Below are 24328 nucleotides of genomic sequence, written 5' to 3'. Positions count from 1 at the left end.
AAAATGGAAATTAGAAAAAGAAAACCTGTTAATACAGTTCAGAGTTAAACTAACATTATAGGGAGTTTCTGCGTACTACAGGTCTGTGTGGTCTAGGCTTGTGTGAGCTGTTTCCCCGGTGGAGGGGGAGCAGTGCACTCCACAGTAGAGATAGAGGTCGATGTTCTTCAGAGGTTTTACATCTGCATTTCAACAGCCACAAACAAATCGAATATGAATAATAATGATGAGGATAACAACAACAACAATAATAATAATGAAAAGGATAGACTGCTAAACATGTGAGCCAAATGCAGCAAGCTATACTTTTCATTATAACACAATTATTCAATCCTTGACTTTCCATTGTTTAACAACAACAACGAAAAAAAAAAAAAAAAAAAAAAAAAAAAAAAAAAAAAAAAAAAACAACAACCCCCCCCCCCCCCCCCCCCCCCCACACACACACCATGTAAACATTAGTGCCACCACAATCCAAAGACCGACATCAGAAGTTATAAGTAGTAAAATTAATAATCAACAGGTGAGATTAGATTCAGTTTTTGTTTCATAGATCCAAAAATGAGATGATTCTCGCGGATGTCGAATATGTCAGAAAATATAGTATAAAAAACATGGAACATTCAAATATAATCCTCATTTCTCCAATCCTTGTAAGGATATTGTCAAAATATGTGAATACATTACAGTAAACTGGAATTGCTAATATTTAGAGAATTATTACACTGTCAGAATGAAACACAGTTATGCACCTTTAATAAATTTGTCACTCACAAAATAACTAACCTTGACAGTTCTGACCAGGTGCAGTCAAAACTGAAATCCAACAGACATTTTTACTTAAGCTGGTCTAAAAATCCCTGTTAAGATATTCATCTATATAGCAGGAGAAGTTGCCTATCAGAAAGTCTTTCAAACTCTGTTCAAACTGTGCTTGATCTGAGACCAAGTTCCTTGCCTCAAGAGACTATCATGAGTCGTAGATCTCATTGTGCATTTATGAAAAAACTAGAGAGATTCAGAAACACCGCAATAATTTAAATAGAGAAGAGAAGGCTTAAAGTTAGATAAGATATGGAGGTCAACTTTGCACCAACGATGTGACAATTTATTACCTTCAGTCAAGAATAATGTTAGTCAGAGAAAGATTTATAGTCGACCCCACATGACGTATGGTGGTGCCCTCTATGTGCTCTATATAAACGGGACCTCCACAACTTGGCAGCAGTCGTTGACTCACCTCACAAGATGTTGCCCACAGTTGGCAACGAAATGTCAGGAAGAAGCAGTTTTACAGATCGACCATGGCATCTCAGCCCGAAAGTTTTAACTAATGAAACTTAACAATTACAAGAATCCGAGCTAAGTTTGACACTGAAGGAAAGTTGAAGGATATGAATAAGGGGCATTGCGTAGGAACATTTACAAGCTCTATTTCTTTGGCCTGATGAAGCAACCTTTCAACTTAATGTAACAATCACCATAATTGCGTGCACTGGGCCCCTGAGAATCTACACACAACCGAGGAAAGGCACGTCAGACCACAGCAGACTGGTACTCAAGATAGACTAACGTGCTGGCGGTACTTCTTTGTAAACACCGTCACAGGTAACTCTTACTAAGAAATGTTGCATATGGTAACACCTGATCTTAACAACTTTTTTGAAAATGAAGATCATTATTTTTAACATATTGGGCACCATCTCACCTTCACATTGATGTGAGGGCATTCCTCAATCATAGATCCCTAACCAGATGGACAGGATGAACAGGGAGTGCGAAGCTCCCAACTCAATCTCCTGATTTAACTCCTCTAGACGTCTATCTATGGGCTACTCTCAACAACACAGTTTACACTGCTAGACCATAAACACTCAATGATATTAAAGAGCAAAATCAGCAAGCCTGTTATGCTGTTCCATTAGGAACAATAGAATTAGAATGTCACTCTGTTTGTCCTAAGTCGTCGTTGAACATTTACCACCTTTAGTTGGACCTTAAAGTACACCACACACATTGTACTGTATTGATATCTCCTTTATTAAGGAGATATTCAGTCTCAAAGAGTGAATACATTATTTTGGGACACCCTGTATATTTAATGCAAATGCATGAGTAACAACTATATTCGAACAATTCTTGCATGCCTGGAATGCAAGTAGAAAGTGGAAAATCCTTTTTATTGACAATCGTGCAGTGCATCCGCAAGATACGTTGTATCTAGTACCATAATATAAATGCAGCGTTTTTTTCTTCCAATCGTACAAGCTGCCTTCAGCCGCTTGACTAAGGTATTACAAAACACCTGGAACAAAAATATAGGAAGATTCTTGACTGAGGAGGCTACCTTGCCCACATCACGATGAGAATGTGTTACTATCTTAGACACTCTGCATTTTTTCAAGCAGTCAGGATTCTGTACAAGACAGCACAATTGCAAAGCTGCTTCATGAAGGCTGGCTTTCGTCAGATACTTAAAGAAGACATCAAGCCAAAACACGGGGTAATTTCAGCTGAACAATGACAACAAATAATGGGGTAAGAAGAAAACACTGACTACCTTAGATTTGATGAATATGTTTAATGTGACAAAGGTGTTGCTGTCTGTCAGTCTATGATAACTAGTTAAGTCTTGCAGGAACAGTTGGCACAGAATCAAGAAGTGAAGACGAGAATGAACCAAAACCTTTGTGGAAGTCCCTACAGTGTCAAAAGCTATTGAAGCAATACACAGAGTTGAGCATTACGTTTTGAAGTCATCAAAGAAGTGATGAATGTATTACGTAAGATGTGAAACACGTATGTAACATAGCAGCGATGGTGAGGCACGTTAAAATCTTTGACCAGAGAGCCTATTATCGTGGTTAGTATGCGCTTGACCGCGCGAGTGTTGCGAGCAGTACGCTAGTAGTCGTTGTGCAGGGCAGTCGGTCGGTAGTCGTCGTGCAGAGTACTCTGTCAGTAGTCGTCGATAGCAGTACGCTAGTAGTCGTCATGCAGAGCAGTCGGTCAGTAGTAGCAGCCCAGTGCAGTTGTGTGATGTAGTCTGTCGGCAGTAGTGGTCTAGTCCTGTCACGGTCGCGAGCGGGACGCAGTCGGGGAGCGTCGACATGGCATTCTGGTCAATATGCTGAATGAGGTATATTGTTAATATAGGTAACCATCAAATAATGTAAAGTTTATTTATTGTAATTAATTTTCAACAAGTGCCCCCAATAATAATTTTGATTTCAAAGCAATATTCTTAACAAAAGGAAGTATTTAATTGAACGAACGATTCCCGTCCATTTCCTTTAAAGAAAAGTTTCAATTAAAAAAAAAAAAAAAAAAAAATTATTTGCAATGCAGTTCCTCCAAGCCGTAGGCAACAATAAGAGCAGAAATTTGATTTGCAGTTATACTGAGGTAAGAATTTAATTCTGATTTTTTTGCACAGGGCCAAAGACCGATATTTCGGTTTAATTGAATTATCATTATCACTGAGATTTTCTTATCACTGAATGAACTTTCATTTTTTTGTGAGGAAGTTATACTTGGGTCAGATTGCTAATTTTTGTTTAATTGTCATTGTCAGTAGATTTCATTGGGGGAGGTTACACTTTGCTCCCATTTATTATTTCTGTCGTTCAAAATTTTTGTGGGGAGGTTACACTTGGCGACACCCAGTCCAGGATCGAATTTCGTTGAGAATCTTTTGAACAGCAGTCAGATATCTGCTCTTATTTGCTTAAGTATAATTAGGATTTGGCGCTACGCTTTTACTAATTTTGTGACTTTCTTTCTACAGGTCAACGGCAATTCGTTGCTCTGTTGTCTTAGTGATTGTTGCTTTTTGCATTTGTGCTTATTTATTTTGTGAATAATTTTGACTATTGTAAAAATGCCGCGAAAGACTGTGAATAGTGTTTCGCGAGGTATTATGAATGAATTTACCAATTTAAACAACGTGACCGATAGTAATTGTGACACGCAGTGTAATGATGACAATTCTGCGTTCACTAACAATCAGTGCATTCCAACCACTAATGATGACCTTTATATTAATGATGAACAAACGAACTCAATTGTCTCCTCTGTTGATTTGACGACAATTGATGACGCGGGGAGTTCTATTGTAATGAGCCCCTGCCCAGCATAACACACCCGATTTGGAAAATTCAAATAACGTACAGACAAATTTGTCTAATGAAAATGAACAGGATACACAAAGTACGACGGATTTATTGAATTGCGAAATAGTGAGTGACAGTGTATGTCCGACTGATAATCCTTTTTGTGAATCTCAGAATAACCAAATGGTTACGGAAAGCGAGACAATTCCAGGTACACCACTAAACAACCCGAAGAATAGAAATCATAATTTTGTGTCGGATCCAATGAGGGCATTATTGCTACAAATTCTTGAATCAAACAAACAACAGAGTGAAGATTTCAAACAACAATTAGTGAACAGGACAAAAAATTTAATAAAATTGATGAAAATTTCAGACAACTTAATGAACAGGTCAAACAACAGAGTGTAGATAACAAACAAGATAACGAAAAACTCAAACAATACTTAAATGAAAAATTAGACAATAATGACGAAAATCTCAAACTTAGTGAACAGGTCAGACAACAGAATGAAAAATTGGATAACAATTCCAGACAGCTTAGTGAACAAATTAGAGCCGTTGCCGCGCAGTGCCACGACACTAAGGAACAGTTGCGCGTGGAAATTGAGGCTTGTTCAAAAAAAAGTAGCGAAGGAATTAGGTCTGTTGCTCAGGAATTAAGGGAAATGCAAACAGCCGCAACAGAAACACTCAGAGACGAAATTAGCGGAGTCGCTAAACAATGCTCTGAAAAGGCTACACAATTACGTGACGAGTTTAGAACAATGACTGCAGAACTTTCGCGCGCAATGGATGAGAAGATAGACGCGAAATTCGACCAACAGAACTCTCAAATTGACGAACGCTTTAATCTTCACATACAAAACAGTGATACGCGTTTCCGCAAATTTATTCAGGATCAAAACAAAGGAAAAACGACAAGTCATGGAAACAATCACTGCACAAAGACAGGAAGACAAACGTAAAATGTTTGCAAAAGCGAAGACGTATGTAGACAATAATATTACTACAGTGTCCGACAAAATTAATACCATAGAACAGTTGAACGCGGAATTACGTGATGAAATTTCTGATCTTAAATCAAAAACAGATACACACACAGTAAATATTCAAACAGTGACAGACAGATTCGAACAATTAGAACTAGCACATGATTCAGATGTCATCAAAACTGACGTTAAAAAACTGAATGAAACTACGCGTAAATTGCAAAAACAGATTAATGCCACTGACACTAAAACCGATGATCAGGCAAAATTACTGACTGAAAAATATGATGAATTGGCCAGTCGAATTGATGCTATCGAAAGTAATAATGATAATAAATCAGACGATATTGCACCGATTTCATTTAACCAAACACCTGAATTTCAAAATTTACAGCAGACAATTAATGAGATCGATTCGTCTAATAACACGTTGCGTAGAAAATTGTCGAATTTACAACAAGAAGTAACAGAGATGAAAAACATTTCAGTTAATAATAACATACCACAACAGACGCCACTTTATGAACATTTGTCTGACTCACGCAGCATGTATAATGTGAACAATTTACAGAGACTACGCGAATTAAAATCCGAAAAGCCACGCGACTTAAAATCTGAAAAGCTACGCAACTTGAAATCCGAAATGACACAGACGAACACATTCACACACAAACCTGAACGTGTTATCAAATTCAGTGACGAGAACGTTGATTATAAGCAATTTGCATTTGTAAGAAAATGTAAGGAATTTAATAATGGCCGAACACAGATACACGATTTGCACTGTATACGACAATTTACCTTTGTACATTCACCGCTATTACCTGTAATGCAGAAACTAGCTTTGAACTTGCGACAATTTGCTATTGTATTTTCATCAGCATTACGTATTATGCAGAAACTGGAATTAGCAAGAATACAACAATTTGCTTTTGGAATTTTACCGCCATTGCCTGCAACGCAAAAGTTAAAATTTATTTGTAGTGCGTAAATGACCTCAGGGGATTCATTACGCTTTAATGAATATGTGCCGTAGCGAGCATAGGGCCCCGAGCTGTAGTAGTGCTGTTTCATCTTTAGTTTTCTGCACTGCTGCCTTTTCTTCTACTATCCTTTATATCTATCAAAACAGCTCTTTAACTATTGCTCTATCTAGAATTAAGAGTATGTAATGAAAACCCGATATGACAAATCTTTTACCGAATGTGACAATTTTCAGTAGGCACTCCCGTAATGACAACTACCGCCATAACTTTAATTACAGATAAAATCGTAATCATCAGTATGTATAAAATTTTGAGTAATCGCAACCACATTTTTGTAACAATAGATGTTTTTCACTACAATAGCAGGAAAGTCAGCCGCTTAGCATACCTAACCAACAATGCAGTCTACAAGGTCAACCAAACTTTAACGTTTCGCCGCGTGCACGTATAGTCCCAGCTCCAACAAATAGTAACGCATGGCAGCAAAGAAATAACTACGTAGAGATAACACACTATTTCAACTCGTATCGCAATGCGCCGTATAGAAATTACTATCATGACAGACGTAAAAATAACGAGCACAATTTTCAGCGTACATTTAATAACAGTCGATCTTTTCAGCAGCAAGAACATCAGCAACAACATATTATCACGAATGAAACAGACAATAGGTGTCATCTATAGCGTAAGAAGTCAATAAGAAATAACAGAGCAGTTCAAATAGTGGATATGCCACAGCATCCTCCCGTAAATAATAGCACGTACGACAGAATTTGACCAGACACAGTACAGATTGCATATTCCAGTAACGTAAGCACTACTTTAGACACGCAGAATGTTATTCACGAAAATGTAATTACTTTTGACGACATCAGAGACACTCTTTTACAGGAAAGACCAGTTATTCAGAAAACTATTTCACATCCTGTTATCGAAATTAAAATTGGTTCATCGAAATTTTCAGCAGTAATCGATTCCGGATCACCTATATCAGTAATAAATGAAGAAACTTTTAACGAGTGTAACAAATAGAATACCTATCCGACTTTACCTTTAGGCAAAACAAAAGTGAAGGGAGCAGTATCGAGTAAAGGAGTAGACGTTAAATTACAGACGCATTTATCATTTTGTATTGGAGGTCATACTTTTCACTCTAATTTTTGGATTGTTCCTTTATTGACAACAGACGTTATTTTAGGTACGAATTTTCTGGTACAACACGACGCAGTTGTTGATTTTCAAAATTCTTATTTAATGTTAAAGAATGAAAACGTACAACTTGCTTTAGAATTTCAGCACTCACTATCTGCGGAAGAACAAACAATTAACCGCACAGAGGTCATTTCCGCAATACGTAACCTAGACTGTACTCCCACATTGTCCACAGATACGTACGTACACAACTATAATACTCCAGACGAAGCTGACTACGACGTAATGCAATTGATTTCTGATAAAGTTAAACAAAGCAGTGCAAATACAGACGACGAACGCACGCAACTATGCAAAATTCTTTTACAGCAATCTATATGGACACGCATGTTACGAGCTAGAAACATTTCTCCGATTTATATATCCAAGTACCATGCTTCTTCGAACCCCTGTGAACGATTAATGAAAGAAATTGGTAAGCTGTGCCGAATATACTGCCACAAAAGACATATTGATTGGGATACACACATACTCTCATTCCAAGATGTAATTAATTCCATTCCAAATGAATCCACTATGCTATCTCTGTCTGTTATACTAAAAAACGTTGAACCACCAAACAAAATTAAAGAATTAGTAAACTTCCCTACAAGTCGTCGCCTACGACACCATGAAATAATTGACATTGCGCTGAACAACATCAAACGTGTCGCAGAGCGCCGGAGAAGACAGCAAAAACAGGTTTGTACACGCCGCGACTTTCACGTTGGACAGAAGATATTAGTGCGTACACACTATTTATCCAGCAAATTAAAAGGTAAGTGCAGTAAATTTGAACTTCTATACGCAGGTCCATATCGGATTCGCAGCATCCCTCACCCCAATGTTGTACACTTCGAAACTTTGAGAACCAGAAAATCGAAAGGCAACCACCATATCTCAAACATTAAACCGTTTATTGAATGAAGACACTTTATGATTTAACACACTATGATGTCATTTACTAATGCAATTATTTCACATGACTAATTACTGATGATTATCGTATTTTTTCTTGGCAAGTGCCTGGCAAGATAAGGTTAGCAGGTCGTTTTTCTTGTCGTTACACATCAGACCGCGCATATTTTTCCAGATGAACTTACGTATTTTATGAATAATTATGCAATTCTATGTAATGACGTATTAATTTTATCAAATTCTCTCTCCATTAAAGTCTTTAAATCTCGCCTCTATTAACTACACTACATACAAGCTGAAGACAACGAACGTCACATTTTGTCTTTTTACGTACGATTGTTTTCATGTTTTGTTTGTATGCACTGTGAAATAGTTAAGATATAACACACACCAGTTGACTTTGACATTTTTGTTGCCCTTTGAGATCTCAAGATCGTGACTGTTTTACATTTTTTTGCCGCTGCATTGTGATATTCTCTGTACATTTTGCATCTGAACACTGTCAATGTCTTTGACATATTACGTTTTCTGTCATGTTATGCTGTATGGTTAATTATGTTACCATAAACCAGTCATTATTTAGTGGGTATATGATTTAAATGCAAGACATTAATCTCTGTTCATCAATTTCAGAAAGAAATGATGCGTGTAAGAAATAAATTCAACAGAAATGGGAATTTCACCTACGGAATAAACGAAAGAAGATGCAATAACTTTATGAGGAAGAGTAAATGGATCAGGATTAACAAGCATTAACAAGAATATACTATACTCATCGTAGAATAGCAGTCTTAACTAATTTTTTCTTTCAGAATACAAGGTGATTGATGCAGGCTGTCAGAACTACACACCTTAGTTTTAGTGATGAAATATGCTAGAGATAAGGAATAGTTGTATAATGAGTAATGAAGTGATATTTTTGCAGATGATAATGAATGCTGATGAATAATGATGAAGAATATGCTGTTATGAATAATGAAGTTTTTCTTTACAGATGATGATAATAATGAAGTTATGATAATATGGATAATGAAGTGATTGATAATGAAGTTTTTTCTTTACAGATGAGGATAATGTTGAAGTTATGTATTTATGCTATGTAGTTATTTAAGTATTTGTTGCAGTCTGTTTTGACAGCAGGTGTTATATTGCATAGTAGGATGACGGAAAGTTTTGGAAAGGACAGCTATGGAACACATTTTTATACACATTTCACTACCTGTTAATTCGAAGTTCACTACTTTTCAGCATAGTGTGCGTTTCTTCTTTCAGGTCAATAATCCATTTTGTATTTTTTTTCAGGAGAAGCTTTTCATGATACTTACTACCTGTTCTAGTACTTGCATTTTTATTTTTTACCCATTTGTGTTTATCATTTATAAATGTGATCACATATACTGCCTTGTTACATAACCTTGCTACAGCTGACTCATGACGAATGACGTTAACCATCCTCATTTGCAGCAATAGGTCAAAAGCAAATAGTGTTATGCCTCAGCAATTAATTATCGATCCCAACGCAATGCATTGCTAACAAAAAAATGTATTACCAGTCCCAAATAGTGATACCAGTTTGAGAAAGTTCTGAGTAATGCTGAACAGCAATGAATAATATGTCACTTGGAAAATGATTAATTAATTAATTATGCTTTGTAACTGGAAAAGAATGCGACTGTTTAATAATGCTTTGTAATTAGGAGAAGGCTAATGATTCTTACTATATTGGAATGACAAATGATTAACTAATTATGCTATGAAATGACAAATGATTAATTAATTATGCTTTGTAACTGGAAAAGAATGCGACTGTTTAATAATGCTTTGTAATTAGGAGAAGGTTAATGATTAATACTATATTGGAATGACAAATGATTAATTAACTATGCTATACTTTGTAACTGGAAAAGAATGTGATTAATAATGCTTTGTAACTAGGAAAAGAAGGCTACTGATTCTATGTAAAACAATTAATGAACATTTTTCTGTAATACTACATACATGGTACAGAAATGTTCAATAACTGGGCTATGAATGCCGCAAACTACTAATGAAGAATGGTATGTGACATAATGTCCTTCACCTTATGAGCTAACTACCCTGAATTACTGCAATGTCCATTTGTCCTGTCTATCCTAGTGATCATGGAGCACTATCTTTGGTTTTGCACTAATTCTACGTTGGTGTGCCTTGTAAGAGCGTGTTGTTGACACGACATGCTGTCCACCACCGTGAGCGATGAAGACGTTATTATGGTCCCACTGTTTGGTGTACCTAGTGTACTGCCAAAATGAGAACATGGAACATTACTACGACAGTTCAGTGTCTTGGCTACACTGATAAATTCTGATGGGAAAAGAACTTCAAATTGTGTCACTTGGTGTTGTACTTCTGTGGAAAGATATGGACTTTCAGAACAGCTGTGTGCAATCTAAAGTGCTACAACCATGATGCAATCCTTCCCTTTCCTATCCTAATTCTTGTCACATAGTGAAAATCATTTTTTTGCTAACATCATTTATGTTCATGGGTTATACATTTTAGATTTGCTGAACTCCAGTGCGAGTACACTTATGTCACTTCTCGATATGATTTTTTTTTTTTGCTATTATGTTTATTTATTGCGAAAATGCCTAAGACATTTTTTTGATTTGTTCTGAAGTACAGTATATGTGCACTTTTGTCTTTTATATTGTATATACATTTTTATTTTGATGATATGTTCTGAACTACAGTGCATGTGCACTTAAGTTATGTGTTAATATGTTTTCTACTGAACTTCAGTGCCTGTGCATTTTCCTCATTTTTCAATATGATTTGTACTCATTCTGTATATTCAATACTTCAGTGTGTATGCGCTTATGTCATTTGTTACTCATTGTATATACATTTCATCATTTCTGATATGTTCTCAACTGCAGTGCATGTGCACTCATGTCACTTGTCAACATGATTTTTTGCCATTCTGTTTATTTGTTCTGAAAAGCTAAAGAATTTTTTTCAGTGCGTGTGCACTCTGTTATCTGTCAAATAATTTGTATATACATTTTTCTGATTTGCTACTATGTTTTGTACTCATATCTTGTCTTTGTCTGAAATGTTTTGTACTCGGTGCATGTGCACAACATTTAATTTATGTACTACATTTGATTATTCTGTAAATTGTAAAAAATTCTTGCGATGGCAAGTCCAAATGACTCACCATGAACTTTCATTTTTTTGTGAGGAAGTTATACTTGGGTCAGATTGCTAATTTTTGTTTAATTGTCATTGTCAGTAGATTTCATTGGGGGAGGTTACACTTGGCTCCCATTTATTATTTCTGTCGTTCAAAATTTTTGTGGGGAGGTTACAGATGGAAAATACAATATTAAAATTGGGACAAGAAGAACTATTGATATGTCTTTCAAACACCTGTGAAGACAGAACTATGCACTGTCCCTTACTGTGTTACAGCACAGTTAGGCCAAGAAGATTTCCAATATACTTACAATTCGTTGAAATGACAACCCGTATTCAGTTACCTGTGTTGATTCACTAATCCATTCTATATGAACAACATTTGTTTGTTTTGAGAAGCAAAATAAAGATTGTAACTTTAGTATACTTCCTTTATTTTTCTACACCACATGACAATATAGCACAGTTTTACTTCTTGTATACTAAGATGTAATTTTGAGTGTTTGTGAATGTGATAGTCTGAACACATTCATGTAAAGGAGTATTTTGCATTATAATTGACTGAGATAGCATGTCAGTAAGTGTGGAGTTATGAGATCACATATTACCCCAAATGAGGTACTCTGAATTCCACACTTTCTCTGATGAAAAATAGAATCATCACTAAATTAGGTATTTTTTGATAGCAGGTTTACCTGCTTATGACATTCAAAAGCTGGAGTACTTTCAAAAATGTGCTAACTAGAGTCCACTGTATTTCGTGCACGGTAGACAAGCTTCAAACTGAGTGCCATGAGCTATGATGCAGTTTTGTGGGAAAACCGCTCTTCGTTCACCAAAATGAAATGGTTACGAACATATACAGGATGCCCCAGGAGGAACCGTAACTATTCAGGGATATGACAGGAATGATCATTCAAAGCAAAACAGTCTAGTAAACGTGAGCTCTAAAACACATACACATACTTTAAGAGCTATGAGTACTAGTTCATCTCTGCTACTATGAAACCCATCTCTTTATACTGAAGTAGTGCTCACAGCTCCTACGGTATGCATTTTAGAGCATAAGTTTACTAGACAATTTGGTCCACACTATTTCCTCCCAAAACACGGAAAGCAAAGGGCTTTCTGGAGAAGAGATTTGCTTCACAGTACTAAAGGTGAAGAAGTAGGTCTTCTGGCATGTGTCTTATAGCCCTTGTTTTAAGAGACATTTTTTGCTTCAAATGATTGTTCCTATCTTATCCTTGAATATTACCAATTCCCCTGGGCCACCCTGTATCATTCCAAATAAAATTAATTGGCTCCCTTAATTTTCAAACACAAATTCAACTAAAACTGCTTAAAATCTAGCCATTATGTAATGGAAATTGAAAATTTGTGCAAGTACAGGACTAACTGATTTCCTATTTATCAGCATGAGCAGTCACCTTAATCTACAGGCTATCTGAGCACGCCTTCATGCCTGACTCAAACTTTCACTGTCACTGATCTTTCCAACTATTGTTTCTGAACACTACCACCAGACGTGCTCCCAAGGGGTGTGGGAACACCACTGGTGGGAGAATAGCTTCTGTGGAGCACCTTGGATTAGCCCAGCACAAGGAATGTATATGAAATTAATACAGATGCAATGATGTGAAATGATATCAAGTAAATCAAATCATAGTTATTCTTTCCAAGAGTAAATAAATCCAGTCCAGAAATTTACAGGGTTATTCGTAAGGAATTTCAGGGTTCCAGACAACAGCTGCAAAAACTACATGACATTCAGAAAAATTACATGTATCAGTGTATTAGAGCACATCCCCAAATTTTGATTCATAATACACACCACAGCATATTCTCAACGTACACCACTAGAGATAGGCATGTTAGAACATGGCACACAATGTAGGGACATGGGTGTTTCTGTCCTTCAAATCATTCAATGTTAGTAACTTGTGGTGGTTCGGTACCAAATACTGGTGAAAGCTCCGACAGACAAAACAATCTGTGGGTGGTACAACACATTCTGTGAGAATGGCTGCTTATGTACTTTGAAGAAAATGGGCTGCCTGGGACCATCGGCAGAGAAGGTGGACTGTGTGTGGAAATCGTTTGTCAAGAGCCCATAGAAACTGACAACACTGGAGAGTGGAGAATGGCAGATACTGCAATCTACAGTCTAGCACATTCTATGCAAATGTTTGCTTGTAAAACCATAGCTGTGACAAGTGCTTACTACTTGGAACAAAAGGTTCTGAATTTTGCAATGACTCCCACCTAATGGCGGCAGATGGTCTTTCACAGAAGTCTGTTTTCAGTGATGAAGCCACGTTTCATGTGTCTGGAAAGGTGAGTTGTCATAATGGGCACATCTGGGCACAGAATATCCACATGAGGTGGTGGAATACATCTGTCATTCACCTCAAACTAATGTTTTTGTGCCACATCCTCTTCAAAAGTTTATAGATTGTTTTTCTTTTTTGAAAAGAAAACTGACTGCTTTTGTGCACCCATACATGTAATAGCAATGACTTATGCCACAATTACAGGAAATCAGTGGACACTTCATTTTGCAACAAGACAGTGTTCCACTCTACTTTGTTTCAGATACTTGTGAGTATCTCAATTTCACATTGCCTTGGTATTGGATCAGATGTGCTTCCCATCATGACTATCCTCTTCTACAGGTGGTCCCCACAATCACCTAGCAACTACAGTTGACATTGAATCTCAATTAACCCTCACTTTTGGGACCAGGGAATGGTCAGAACACTAGAAAGATCAGATAATCAGAAGAGAACGAAACAATGCCTTTATAAAGGTCAAAATGATATAATAAATCCAAATTAAGAAAAAAACCCACACCTATAACACAGGGAAAGGGAAACAGAAAATATATTTAAATACTGAAAATGTTTTCTGTTGGAATTTCTTAAACCTTCACTTTGCGGCTGCATCACATTCCTCCCTTGTCCATAATATGTCCAAAGCTGTAGCAGTTATCTGTTGGTCCACATATTTGAGAGTCTCAAATGCATCCTTTGATGCAGTGTGGTCGATTTTTCTTCTTCTTCCTTTTCTTCATCACCTAACTCTTCTTGCTTAACACTATACTGTTGAAAAACAAGATCAATGATCTTCAAGTTCTTCACTGGTGACAGCAGTAATGTCACCTTCTACCAGCCACTCCTCCACATCAGCAAGCTGTATATTATTCTGAAGAGTTTCCAAATCAGTGACTAAATCTGTACCACCTGGCTTGTTAATTTCTGTAAGTTCTGGTTTTTGGTTTAGGCTAGAACAAATCTCCTTTCACGATTGTGGAGTGTAGAGTGGTTTTCATAAGTTCTTCCCAAGCTTGAGCAGCTGTATAAATTGAATATTTCACGTTGAGGATTTTCATTGCTTCAAAAAGATCACAACAAAGCACTGCATCCGAGCACTTTTTTTGAGTTAAGTAATGAACAGTAAATGGTAACATTTTTGTTTTTGAATTCTCTTGATTTCTGATATAGCCAATTACAAACAACATCAATTTACGGTCACCACCTGCATTGTGCATATTGCAATGGTCAGGCTATCCTTTGTTATTGTCATGCCTGTAGCTGTTTTATTATTCTTAGAGGCGAGAGTTTTTTAAGGGAGCATTTTATAGTTTATCAAATCTATCAATGTTGTATAACTGATCAGCTACCACTTTTTTTAAAAACAAACTCCCTACCTGAATGATCAGAAACAAAGTTTATCACCCCAAATAGCAACTTGCCTCAAGCCATGACGATTCGTCCACTGGTGGAGCCAACCTTCACTTGCTTGTAAACCGTGACAGGAATACAATTGATCAATAGTGCTGGCACGCTGTTTCACATTGAGCACAGACAGATGGTCAGACACACAGTCGGATAATCTGAGGAATCAGTTAATCGAAGGTCGTATAATTGAGGTTCTACTATACATGACTTCATCTTATGGGGTTACATCAAAGATTGTGTGTCCCTGCTTCCGATGCCACTTAATGTGGACAAGTTACAAGGAACGATAACTACTGTGTTCGACGACAAAGTGTTTGAGTTTGAATATTACACTGATGTTTGTCATGTCTTAAATGGTACCCGAATTTAGCACGCATAATGCAAATTAAAAACTTTGACAGATGCTCTATCCACTGACAAATGCGTATTTTCTGTAGATCATTGTAGTTTTCACGTAGTTGCCTCCTGGAACCACGAAGGTTTTCTTTATAAATTTGGCTGTTATAACTGCTAAAATTGGAGTGTCCACCTAGACTTTCATAAGCACCATGGCTACCCAGAAAGTAGATAATGTTTGAATATTTTTCTTTAAAAAAATGTATAGGGAACAAAATGATTTACTCATTTGAAAGTGACAAATACCGCTTTTCAACAATCTCAACAAAAATTTAGGCACTTTATCGTAGAGGCGAACGAGCTTTGAAATTCCACTGTTACAAAATTCTAGCACCTCAGGCTTCAACTAGAGGTCTGAGCTGCCAAGAGTTGACAGTCATGTGCATGAGGCATGCATTTCTCTATCTTTTTCTGACGAAGGCTGTGGCTGAAAGCTTGTGTGTAAGTGTGTTAATTCTGCCTGTCTGCAACTTATCGTCACCTTTATAGTAAGTAGCACTCTACCTTTTCCTACATTGTTGATATTCCAACTTCGAGTTTCCATTGATTGAATATACCACTTGTTCATATTTTGTATTTAGACAAGGGGCAATTAAATGAGTCTGTAATCAGAAACACTTTCTTATCTCTATTTTAATATTTTCAGAGTCACTACCGTATATTTAAACCTATCATGAGATCTCTGCCTTGAGTTACTTATTAATAAGATCAAACATTGTCCTGACAAGTCAGCAAAGGATTTTAAAATGACAGGAAATGGACCAGCACAGAAATGATTTAATCTTGTTCCTAATTATCATTTACATTCTGCTAAAATCAATAAAGTCTCTTAATCATACACAGACCAAATTAGTGATGGAGATGTGGCTGTAAGCCAGCACAATAAATACCAAAAATCAGTATGTGGAGTCGGCACTAACCTTAACATTTGTAGTCTGATCGAAGCCATCCATTTGATTGAGCAATTCTAACAAAATTCTCTGCACTTCTCGGTCTGCACCAGTCTGCGCATCAAATCGCTTTGTTGCAATGGCATCAATCTCATCTATGAAGATGATGGCAGGAGAATTTTCCTTGGCAAGTCTAAATACATCTCTCACCATTCGTGGGCCTTCCCCTAAATATTTCTGGACAAATTCTGAGCCGACTACCCGGATGAATGCCGCTGAAATGTAGTGAAAGTAGTTGTTACACTAAATTAATAAAAATCAATTCTTAGCACCTAGATAAAATTAATTTGTGTTTGTAACTGCTTTTATGTTTTTCACATGCGATTGAAAAGAACTGTTCACAGAATAACAATACAAGCTCAAGTGAAATGTGGCAATAGTGTCATGAATAAGCTGAGATGGACAGATTACACAGAACTCAACAAAAGAGAAGGTTAAATAACAGAAGCAACTATGTCAATATCATGGACATTCTCACCAAATTTCTTCTCTATGCATCTTGTTATGAAACAGGGATGAATTTTATTCTTGCCACTGGATGGTACAAACAGCTACATATATATTTTTTTTTTTTACTACACATGTTTTGTTCATAAAAGTGAATTCCCACTGTCTGCTTCATTAGAAGTAATAAGGATGACCATATTAAGTGATTAATTATAGTGAATAATTTGAGATCTTTGGAAAATATCAACTCAATTGGTGGAAAGTTTACAAACCAGAAAGAGACCATTGCACGTCAATTAAGAAAAATTTAAATCCAGTTCACACAACCCATTACAGAGGTTAGAGAATGAGCAAATCAAGAAAAAAATAATGGATGAAAAATATACAATAAGTATGATTATACATGTAATAAGAAAAAGAGAAGAAACCACTTACTTGCAGCAAATGAGAGATGGTGTAAGAAAACTTCCAAATCTGGAAACCCTACTAACATTCCTGCCACTGCTTTTTATTATTTCAAACTATAGTTATTTTCAGCAAGTTTACAACATTTTCAAAATAATGTGCAGAAATACAGGCCAAATGAGTAAAAAATCAGGATGAAATCATTCTTTATAAAGGCATAATAATTTATTTCCACTACTGGTAACTGCCGCCACGCAGCCGATGTCCAGCATCTGGCAAACAGCAGCCACCTTCTCATTAAACAGTGACCACCAATCATGGCACATAACACAAGAGCCAACAGACAACAGAGGTTACACTCTCCCTCCACCACAATTACCTATTAAAATAAAGTTCCCTCTCCTTCCTCCTTAAGTGACCAATGAAATGACCTATCTTTTTAAAATTATGACATAATGGCATGTACAGTGAACAGTAATAACAAAATATAAGGGACACTGCGTAGCTAGAATGCACCAGTAGACCCAGAAGAAGGCAGCTGCAACCGTGGCCGAAATGTTGGTTTTTTTTCTCCAGCAGTAGTTTTATACAATATGACACAGCACCATACCCAGAAAATTTTTATGTCAAATGTGTAAGTAGTGTCTACAGCTCTGTACACATACTCTTACTATGTCATTTGCACTATTTTCTTGCAACTTACAATAAAAAACCACTTTTGTTTTCCTTGTTTCTCCTATAATAGGCGCTTCTGTTGTTAGTGAAAATTGCTGCAACATTTTTGGTAAAATCAAACTTTTTCAACACCTCTATGACATGCAGTGTCAGAAACTCTACCCTTTCAAAATGGTATCTGACCAACTGCGACATTTAATGCCTTTATCTAGATGGTAAACAGTAACCACAAAAGGAACTGGTTAGAATTCTGTGCGGCTGGAAGAATCTATCATCACTGGAAAAACTGTCCTCCTTTCACACTTTTCATTGTGTGTTCCATACCAATCAGTGGAGCAGGCTACTGCTTGTGCATTGCTGTGTGATATAGTGTGCAAATATAACTTTTTACAATGAAAGTTGTTTCTCCAGGTCTGAAACTGGTGTCACCTATAATTAAATACTAATTTTTACTCTTTAAGAATTAAAGGTTTGGGGACACTGGGACATTTTGTTAAAAATCATGAATGTCCAGAAAAAAATTGGATAAATGGGAACTCATACTGAAACTAATAATTTGTTACTTTTGTTGAACACAGTAGACAGCTTTCAAATATTAAAGTTCAAGCTTACGCACATTTGAAGCGTGCCAGTGAGAAGCATAGTTAAAATTCTAAATCTTCCAACACACAAAGACACTCATCCAATTAGCCCCCCCCCCCCCCCCCCCCCAACTGTTTTTTTTTTTAAATAATGTATCCTTCAGATAATAAAATAGCTGGAAAAATAAGCTACAAACAAATAACGCACTATATTTCTGTACTTCATAATTGAAACTTTGTAGCACATTTGATAAGAATTCAAAATTTTTATTAAAAAATTCAAGGTGGTTTTAATTTAAAATCTTTGAAATAATGTATGACATGAAAAGGATTAGTGTGGGAGGAGGGCAACACTACTCCCATAAGCATAGCTGTTGCCAACTTTCCCTTATCAGTAATCTTTTATGCACCAGCATTTTTAATGGCCTTTGGTAACTATCCTGTTTATGTATACAGAATAAAAAATAAAAACACACCCTGTTTGTGAAATTGGATAAAAGGGAAATTACTGAAGTCCCACTTCTGCTAAAATAAGTGACATTCTATAAGTGTTTTCTGACAGCAATGGAAACATCGTGGTAGAAATGAAGTAGCTTTTAATCTTAGATAAAATGTCACCAGAGTTTAATTTTAAGTTGCCACTAACCAATTAAATGTAGAATGTGGAGCAAATTTAAACAGTAATTATTATAAAGGAAGCTTTTTGATGACTCATGTTTGCCGTACTCCCGTAACACTCATTTTAATTTTTTCAACTCCTTAGAAAGTAATGCACAAGGTTTCACATTTTTAAAGCTATTGGTGGATGTGTAAGGGTGTTGCATGTGTCAGTGTGCACCTTAACTACAAGAACAGTTGTAGTTGCTAATTAGCAATGAATAAATTATTCCCAAAAAGACTTGACAGTTTTCATTTACTGATTAACCAAAAATGAGACATAGATTAAATGAAAACTGAAATACTCCATTTCTCAGAACTATTAAAAGTAAGAGCTTTGTACCAGTAGTATGATGAGCAACAGCTTTTGCTAGCATGGTCTTTCCACAGCCTGGTGGCCCATACATCAGTACACCACGAGGTGGGTCAATACCAATCTGCTTGTAGAGTTCAAAGTGTGTCAAGGGCAGTTCCACAGCCTCTCTAATTTCCTGCTTCTGCATGTCCATACCACCTATGTCAGAGTATGTTACATCTGGCTTCTCATCTGTAACAAAAATTAGTATCACAAGATGATTAGGTAAGATGAATTATGAAGTGCTTGGAAACTGGTATGTATAATTTAATGAGTGTCATTAAAGCATAACATAGCCTACAAATGATATTTCTGAAATACGATAATATTCTCAGTAAACTATCTGCTAATCAGTTTGAAAGTATTTACTCACATTCGAAAGCAGCTAGCTAGACTACCACATTATCTAAATCATTCTACACCATTTATGACTTCACTTAGGAAGGACTTACACAGGAAACTGAGTGACCACAAAGTCAACAAGATTGCAGAACAATACATTACATATTTGCATTCTGTAATAGATGTCACAAAAATACTGCCTTACCTGCTTGGAGCATTGATATGGATGAGTCAGCCTCAGGTGGGAGAACATCAACCAGTGCATTGCTGTGTTTGTGGAGGGCAACACTTGCTGAAGGTTTCAGAAGTTCCCGGTCAATTGTCGACAGTATTCGGACATAGTAGTTTGAACCTACCCAGAAACAAAACATGAATTTCATTTTGAGATACAAAATGCTTGGGAAATGAAAAGTATATCAATCATGAGTATTGTTTTAATGAATGAAACAAATTAATAGTGAGATATTTTAATTTCCAGCTCCATATTAGCATCAATACATCAACTAAAAATATAATTTACAGTACAGCTGGAATTATCAATAGCCATATGAAAGACTTAAAAAATCAGAATAGAAAAAAACTATTTACAACCAAAGATTCCTTGTGTCTCACGTAAATATGAAATTCAGCTCCCTATATGGCCTCGTAAGGATGCTAATTATCAACCACACACAGTTTATTTCAGTGTTTGTGACCTATTACTGAGTTCATTCAAGTGCAAGACAACCTTTTTTTTCAGGGCATCCACGCAAAAAATTTATTTTTAACATATTATGACTTATGCCAGTCAAGGTGCTGTCGTCTCTCTACTGGTCATAGGTTGGTAAGGCAACAGTTCTGCTAGTTTTGCACAGTCAATTGGATGACACTTTCACATAACCAATGAGAGGCACAAAAAGAGGCACTGAATTTCTGGTGCATTCAACACTGCGTCTAAGCAACAATGCAGGAAAAGACAGATTGCTACTTACTGTAAAGAAAACATGTCAAGTTGCAGACAGGAATGATTAAAAGAAACTCACACAGCCATCACACCATCAGTAAACACACACACACACACACACACACACACACACACACACACACAAGCCAAATCCATCATCTCAGGCTGGAATGCATGGGATGCAAGCATCAATCTGGAGATGGTGCGAAAGGGGAAGGTGAAGGGATAATAGAGTACATTTGGGGGAAAGATGAACGCTGACTGGTGGAGTGTGCAGGGACTAGACTGGCGACAGGTTCAGCATCAGAAAGTTGTGGGGCAGGGAGGCGGGAGGAAAAAGGAAAAGGAGAGGAGCAGTGCACTGAGCACCCATTGTGGCAGTTTCCTTTCGGCTTCCACCCCATCTGGCACGTGAATCCAGATAGGGAAGTGATCACTTCGGCCCCTTCCCACTGAGCAGTGTTGGCAACAGCTGGAGAGCAAAGCAAGAGATCAATGATAGAGAACGACCAGTTGCTGTGCAGAAGTGAGTGCTGTCTCCCACATTTAGCAAGTACTCGCGTGATGACACGAGAAGCTTCTCAATTGCTCTATCCCCAGGGGGAAGGTAGTTGCAGAACCCCAAAGCACATTGCGTGCATTAAAATCACCACAGAGGATGAAGGGGCAGGAGAGCTGTGTAATAAGGTTGGTTAGGGTCTATTCATCAAATGCATCATATGGGGGCAAGTAAAGGGCACATGCACTGATATAGCAATTGCTTGTAAAGTTGTCGTAAATGAGAGAGGCGAGGAATGGTAGCCGGTACTGACGAAAATACCTACGCCACCTCTAGCTCTCTCCCCACTCAGGTTATCCTTTTTGTGGAGTACATAACTTCATAGCTCAGGGGTGTACAATTGTTGGAAACGAGTCTCCTGGAGACACGGAAGTCTACCTTCAGATAAGAGAGAGACACAGTGGTCAACCCTGAGATAAGAGACCGAGTTCCTTCACATGCATCCTGAACACCTGCGAGTTTCACTGTAGAATGGTAACCATTAAATCAATGTGGTTTTAATTTACCCCTATCTTTGCACCGTGGAGGTGAAGCACTTGTAGAGCGAGGGTGAGTGGAGGGGCCTGCTTGGATCCAAGGCATCTAACTCCATGATGTCCTCCTCATCAGTCAGATGCGAAAAATGATGCCTGACAGTGCTCAGGACAGCTTTTGACCCAAACATCATGAACCTTTCCCTGCACCCTGACTCTTCGAAGATGAGGAGGAAAGGGGGCATTTAGAGGCACTCTGCTTGTCTTCTGTCTTCTTGACACTCATTATGGAACTGCTGCTGGTCTTTTCTGTGGTGGCTGCTTGGATTGCTTTATACTTACTCACTTTGTCTTGGCATGTACACATGCAAGTATAGGGTCTGGTGGTGTATGGTTGTACACTGGACATCGTCTGCATCGAGCCATCAATCTTAGGAACAGGTTTCTGCACCATGGAAGCATAAGAAGTGATAAACACAGGAGGTTTCATCACCTTATATTCATTTTTGACTTCAGCATAGGGGATCCGCTTGTTGACTTTTACTTCCTGAAGTTTTTGTTCATGTGCAAAAACAGGGCAGTCTCTGCTCCAGACTGGATGGCTCCCAGAGCAGTTAATGCAGACTTCTGGAGATGGACAGTCAATCCCAGCTTCAGCTTCATGGGCTGCCTTTCCACATTTCCCACAGGTCACTTCACCCCTGAAACTCTGCATCCTGTGACAAAAACGCTGGCATTTGTAGCACTGCATTGGGTTAGGTATGGAAGGCCTAACCCTAAGTCGGATGAAACCTGCCATGATGAGGTCAGACAACATTGGAGAATTAAAGGTCACAATGAACGTGGTGGTCTCAATTTCTCCATAATTTCTACACGTACTTTGCTCTACATCCACTCTCCTCTGCAATGCCCATTCTTGTTTAAGTTTGGCTATGTCATTATCCATAATGTCATGGCATGTGATCATACACTTGCTAGAGCTAAGGGAGTTATGCAGTTCAACAGTTACATCACATTCACCCAATTTTTCAGTCTTCATAAGTAGTTCCACCTGCTTTGCCCTGTTAATCTCGACAAGTGGGAACCATTCCATGCAGTCAAGCCAAGATCCCCCATTCCCTGAGACACACAACATTCCATTGCCATGCCATACGGTGGTCGTTGAAGCATGCCCAGAGCTTATGGTAACAGCAGACTGGCGGTGCTTATCAGCCCCCAGCTCAGGAATCACGGGGCCGCCAAGCCCGTACTTAGCAAATGGTTGCCGAGCTCTTGAGGGCATTATGATATTTTGATGAGTGTTATTGTCATCATCTTTTGACTTCATCGTAAGATGATGAAAATGACTGTCAAAATGTAGTGGAATTTGGCACAGCCATCTGGATGGAAGCTGAGAAGGTTTCATTAGCAATATATGCCCGGAAAAATCTACATTAACAATTGAGTAATGTCAGATTGTAAGATTAGTTAGCAACCTTCGAAATGTTGCATTATGTATGTGGTGATCTTCACACAGGCAAGAGTTTCCATGAGTCCAATACAGGGAAAAAAAGTAAGTATTTTCTGAGATTAACTGGTGGTGGTGAGAGCAGGGGAGGGGACAGGGGTGGTGGGAGATTTGTGAGATTTGGGTAGATAGGTCAAGGCAGAATCTGCACATGTATGCAGAATCAATTTCGAGCAGAACAGGAAGAAGGATATAAGTGAACATGAGGACCAGGGAGAAATCAAGTGCAATGGCATTAATTAATTTTAACTGGGTAAAAAAGTCCAAGAGGATTGGTAAGTAATTGGTATTTGTGACAAAATCTACATGCAGCAATGTAAGAGACATCGAATTACATGAAACAGTGGCAGGTTATACATCGGTTGGCATTACGAATAACGTGGATCTTTGAGACAGTAAAATAGGAAGAATGAGATGGTGTAGAGATATTGGGTATAACTACAGTTTGTCAAATGTATGCCCCATACTACTGACAGACTGAAACAAACAAGACAATTACTTGTTGAAAAATACTGGTGCAAACTTTCCAGCATTACTGTTCCTTAAAGTAAGGCATTTTGATGTTTCTCAAAAGATTCACAAAGAAACTGGAGAAATATTGTATTCGTGCTCAGGTGCTCACACATACAACTAGCAATTAATGAAACGGCAAAAAAACTAAGTATACCTGTAGTGCTGCCAACTATTCCAGTATTCTGGTCAACAGCCTCGAGAAACTGCCCAATAACCAGGGGAACACTCTGTATCCGCTTAACTTCCTCCTGCGCATGCAGGTACTCCTTTTTCAAGTTGCGCTGCTCATCTTTTATGTATTCTTCCTGCACAGCTAAGAATTCCAGTTGCCTCTGAAGCTTCTGCAAAATTTACAAGTATATGTGACAATGACAACAATAGTCCCACACCATGCAATTTTACATGTGGC

At 37.5% G+C, this 24328-nt stretch overlaps 1 protein-coding gene across 2 annotated transcripts in view; it reads right to left on the bottom strand.

Moving 5' to 3' along the window:
- The window catches only part of LOC126424913 (26S proteasome regulatory subunit 6B), a 241483-nt gene that overhangs the window by 201282 nt on the left and 15873 nt on the right, over positions 1-24328 (bottom strand). For both annotated transcript variants that reach the window (XM_050087756.1, XM_050087755.1), the window contains exons 3-6: positions 24074-24260; positions 20130-20276; positions 19571-19774; positions 16433-16677 (exon numbers count right to left, since the gene is read on the bottom strand). In XM_050087756.1, coding sequence (XP_049943713.1) covers positions 16433-16677; positions 19571-19774; positions 20130-20276; positions 24074-24260 — 783 coding nt within the window. The remainder of the gene's footprint in view (positions 1-16432; positions 16678-19570; positions 19775-20129; positions 20277-24073; positions 24261-24328) is intronic.

This window comes from Schistocerca serialis, chromosome 10 (assembly GCF_023864345.2).
Source record: "Schistocerca serialis cubense isolate TAMUIC-IGC-003099 chromosome 10, iqSchSeri2.2, whole genome shotgun sequence".
NCBI lineage: Eukaryota > Metazoa > Arthropoda > Insecta > Orthoptera > Acrididae > Schistocerca > Schistocerca serialis.
This window is presented reverse-complemented; position numbering and strand designations above follow the sequence as displayed.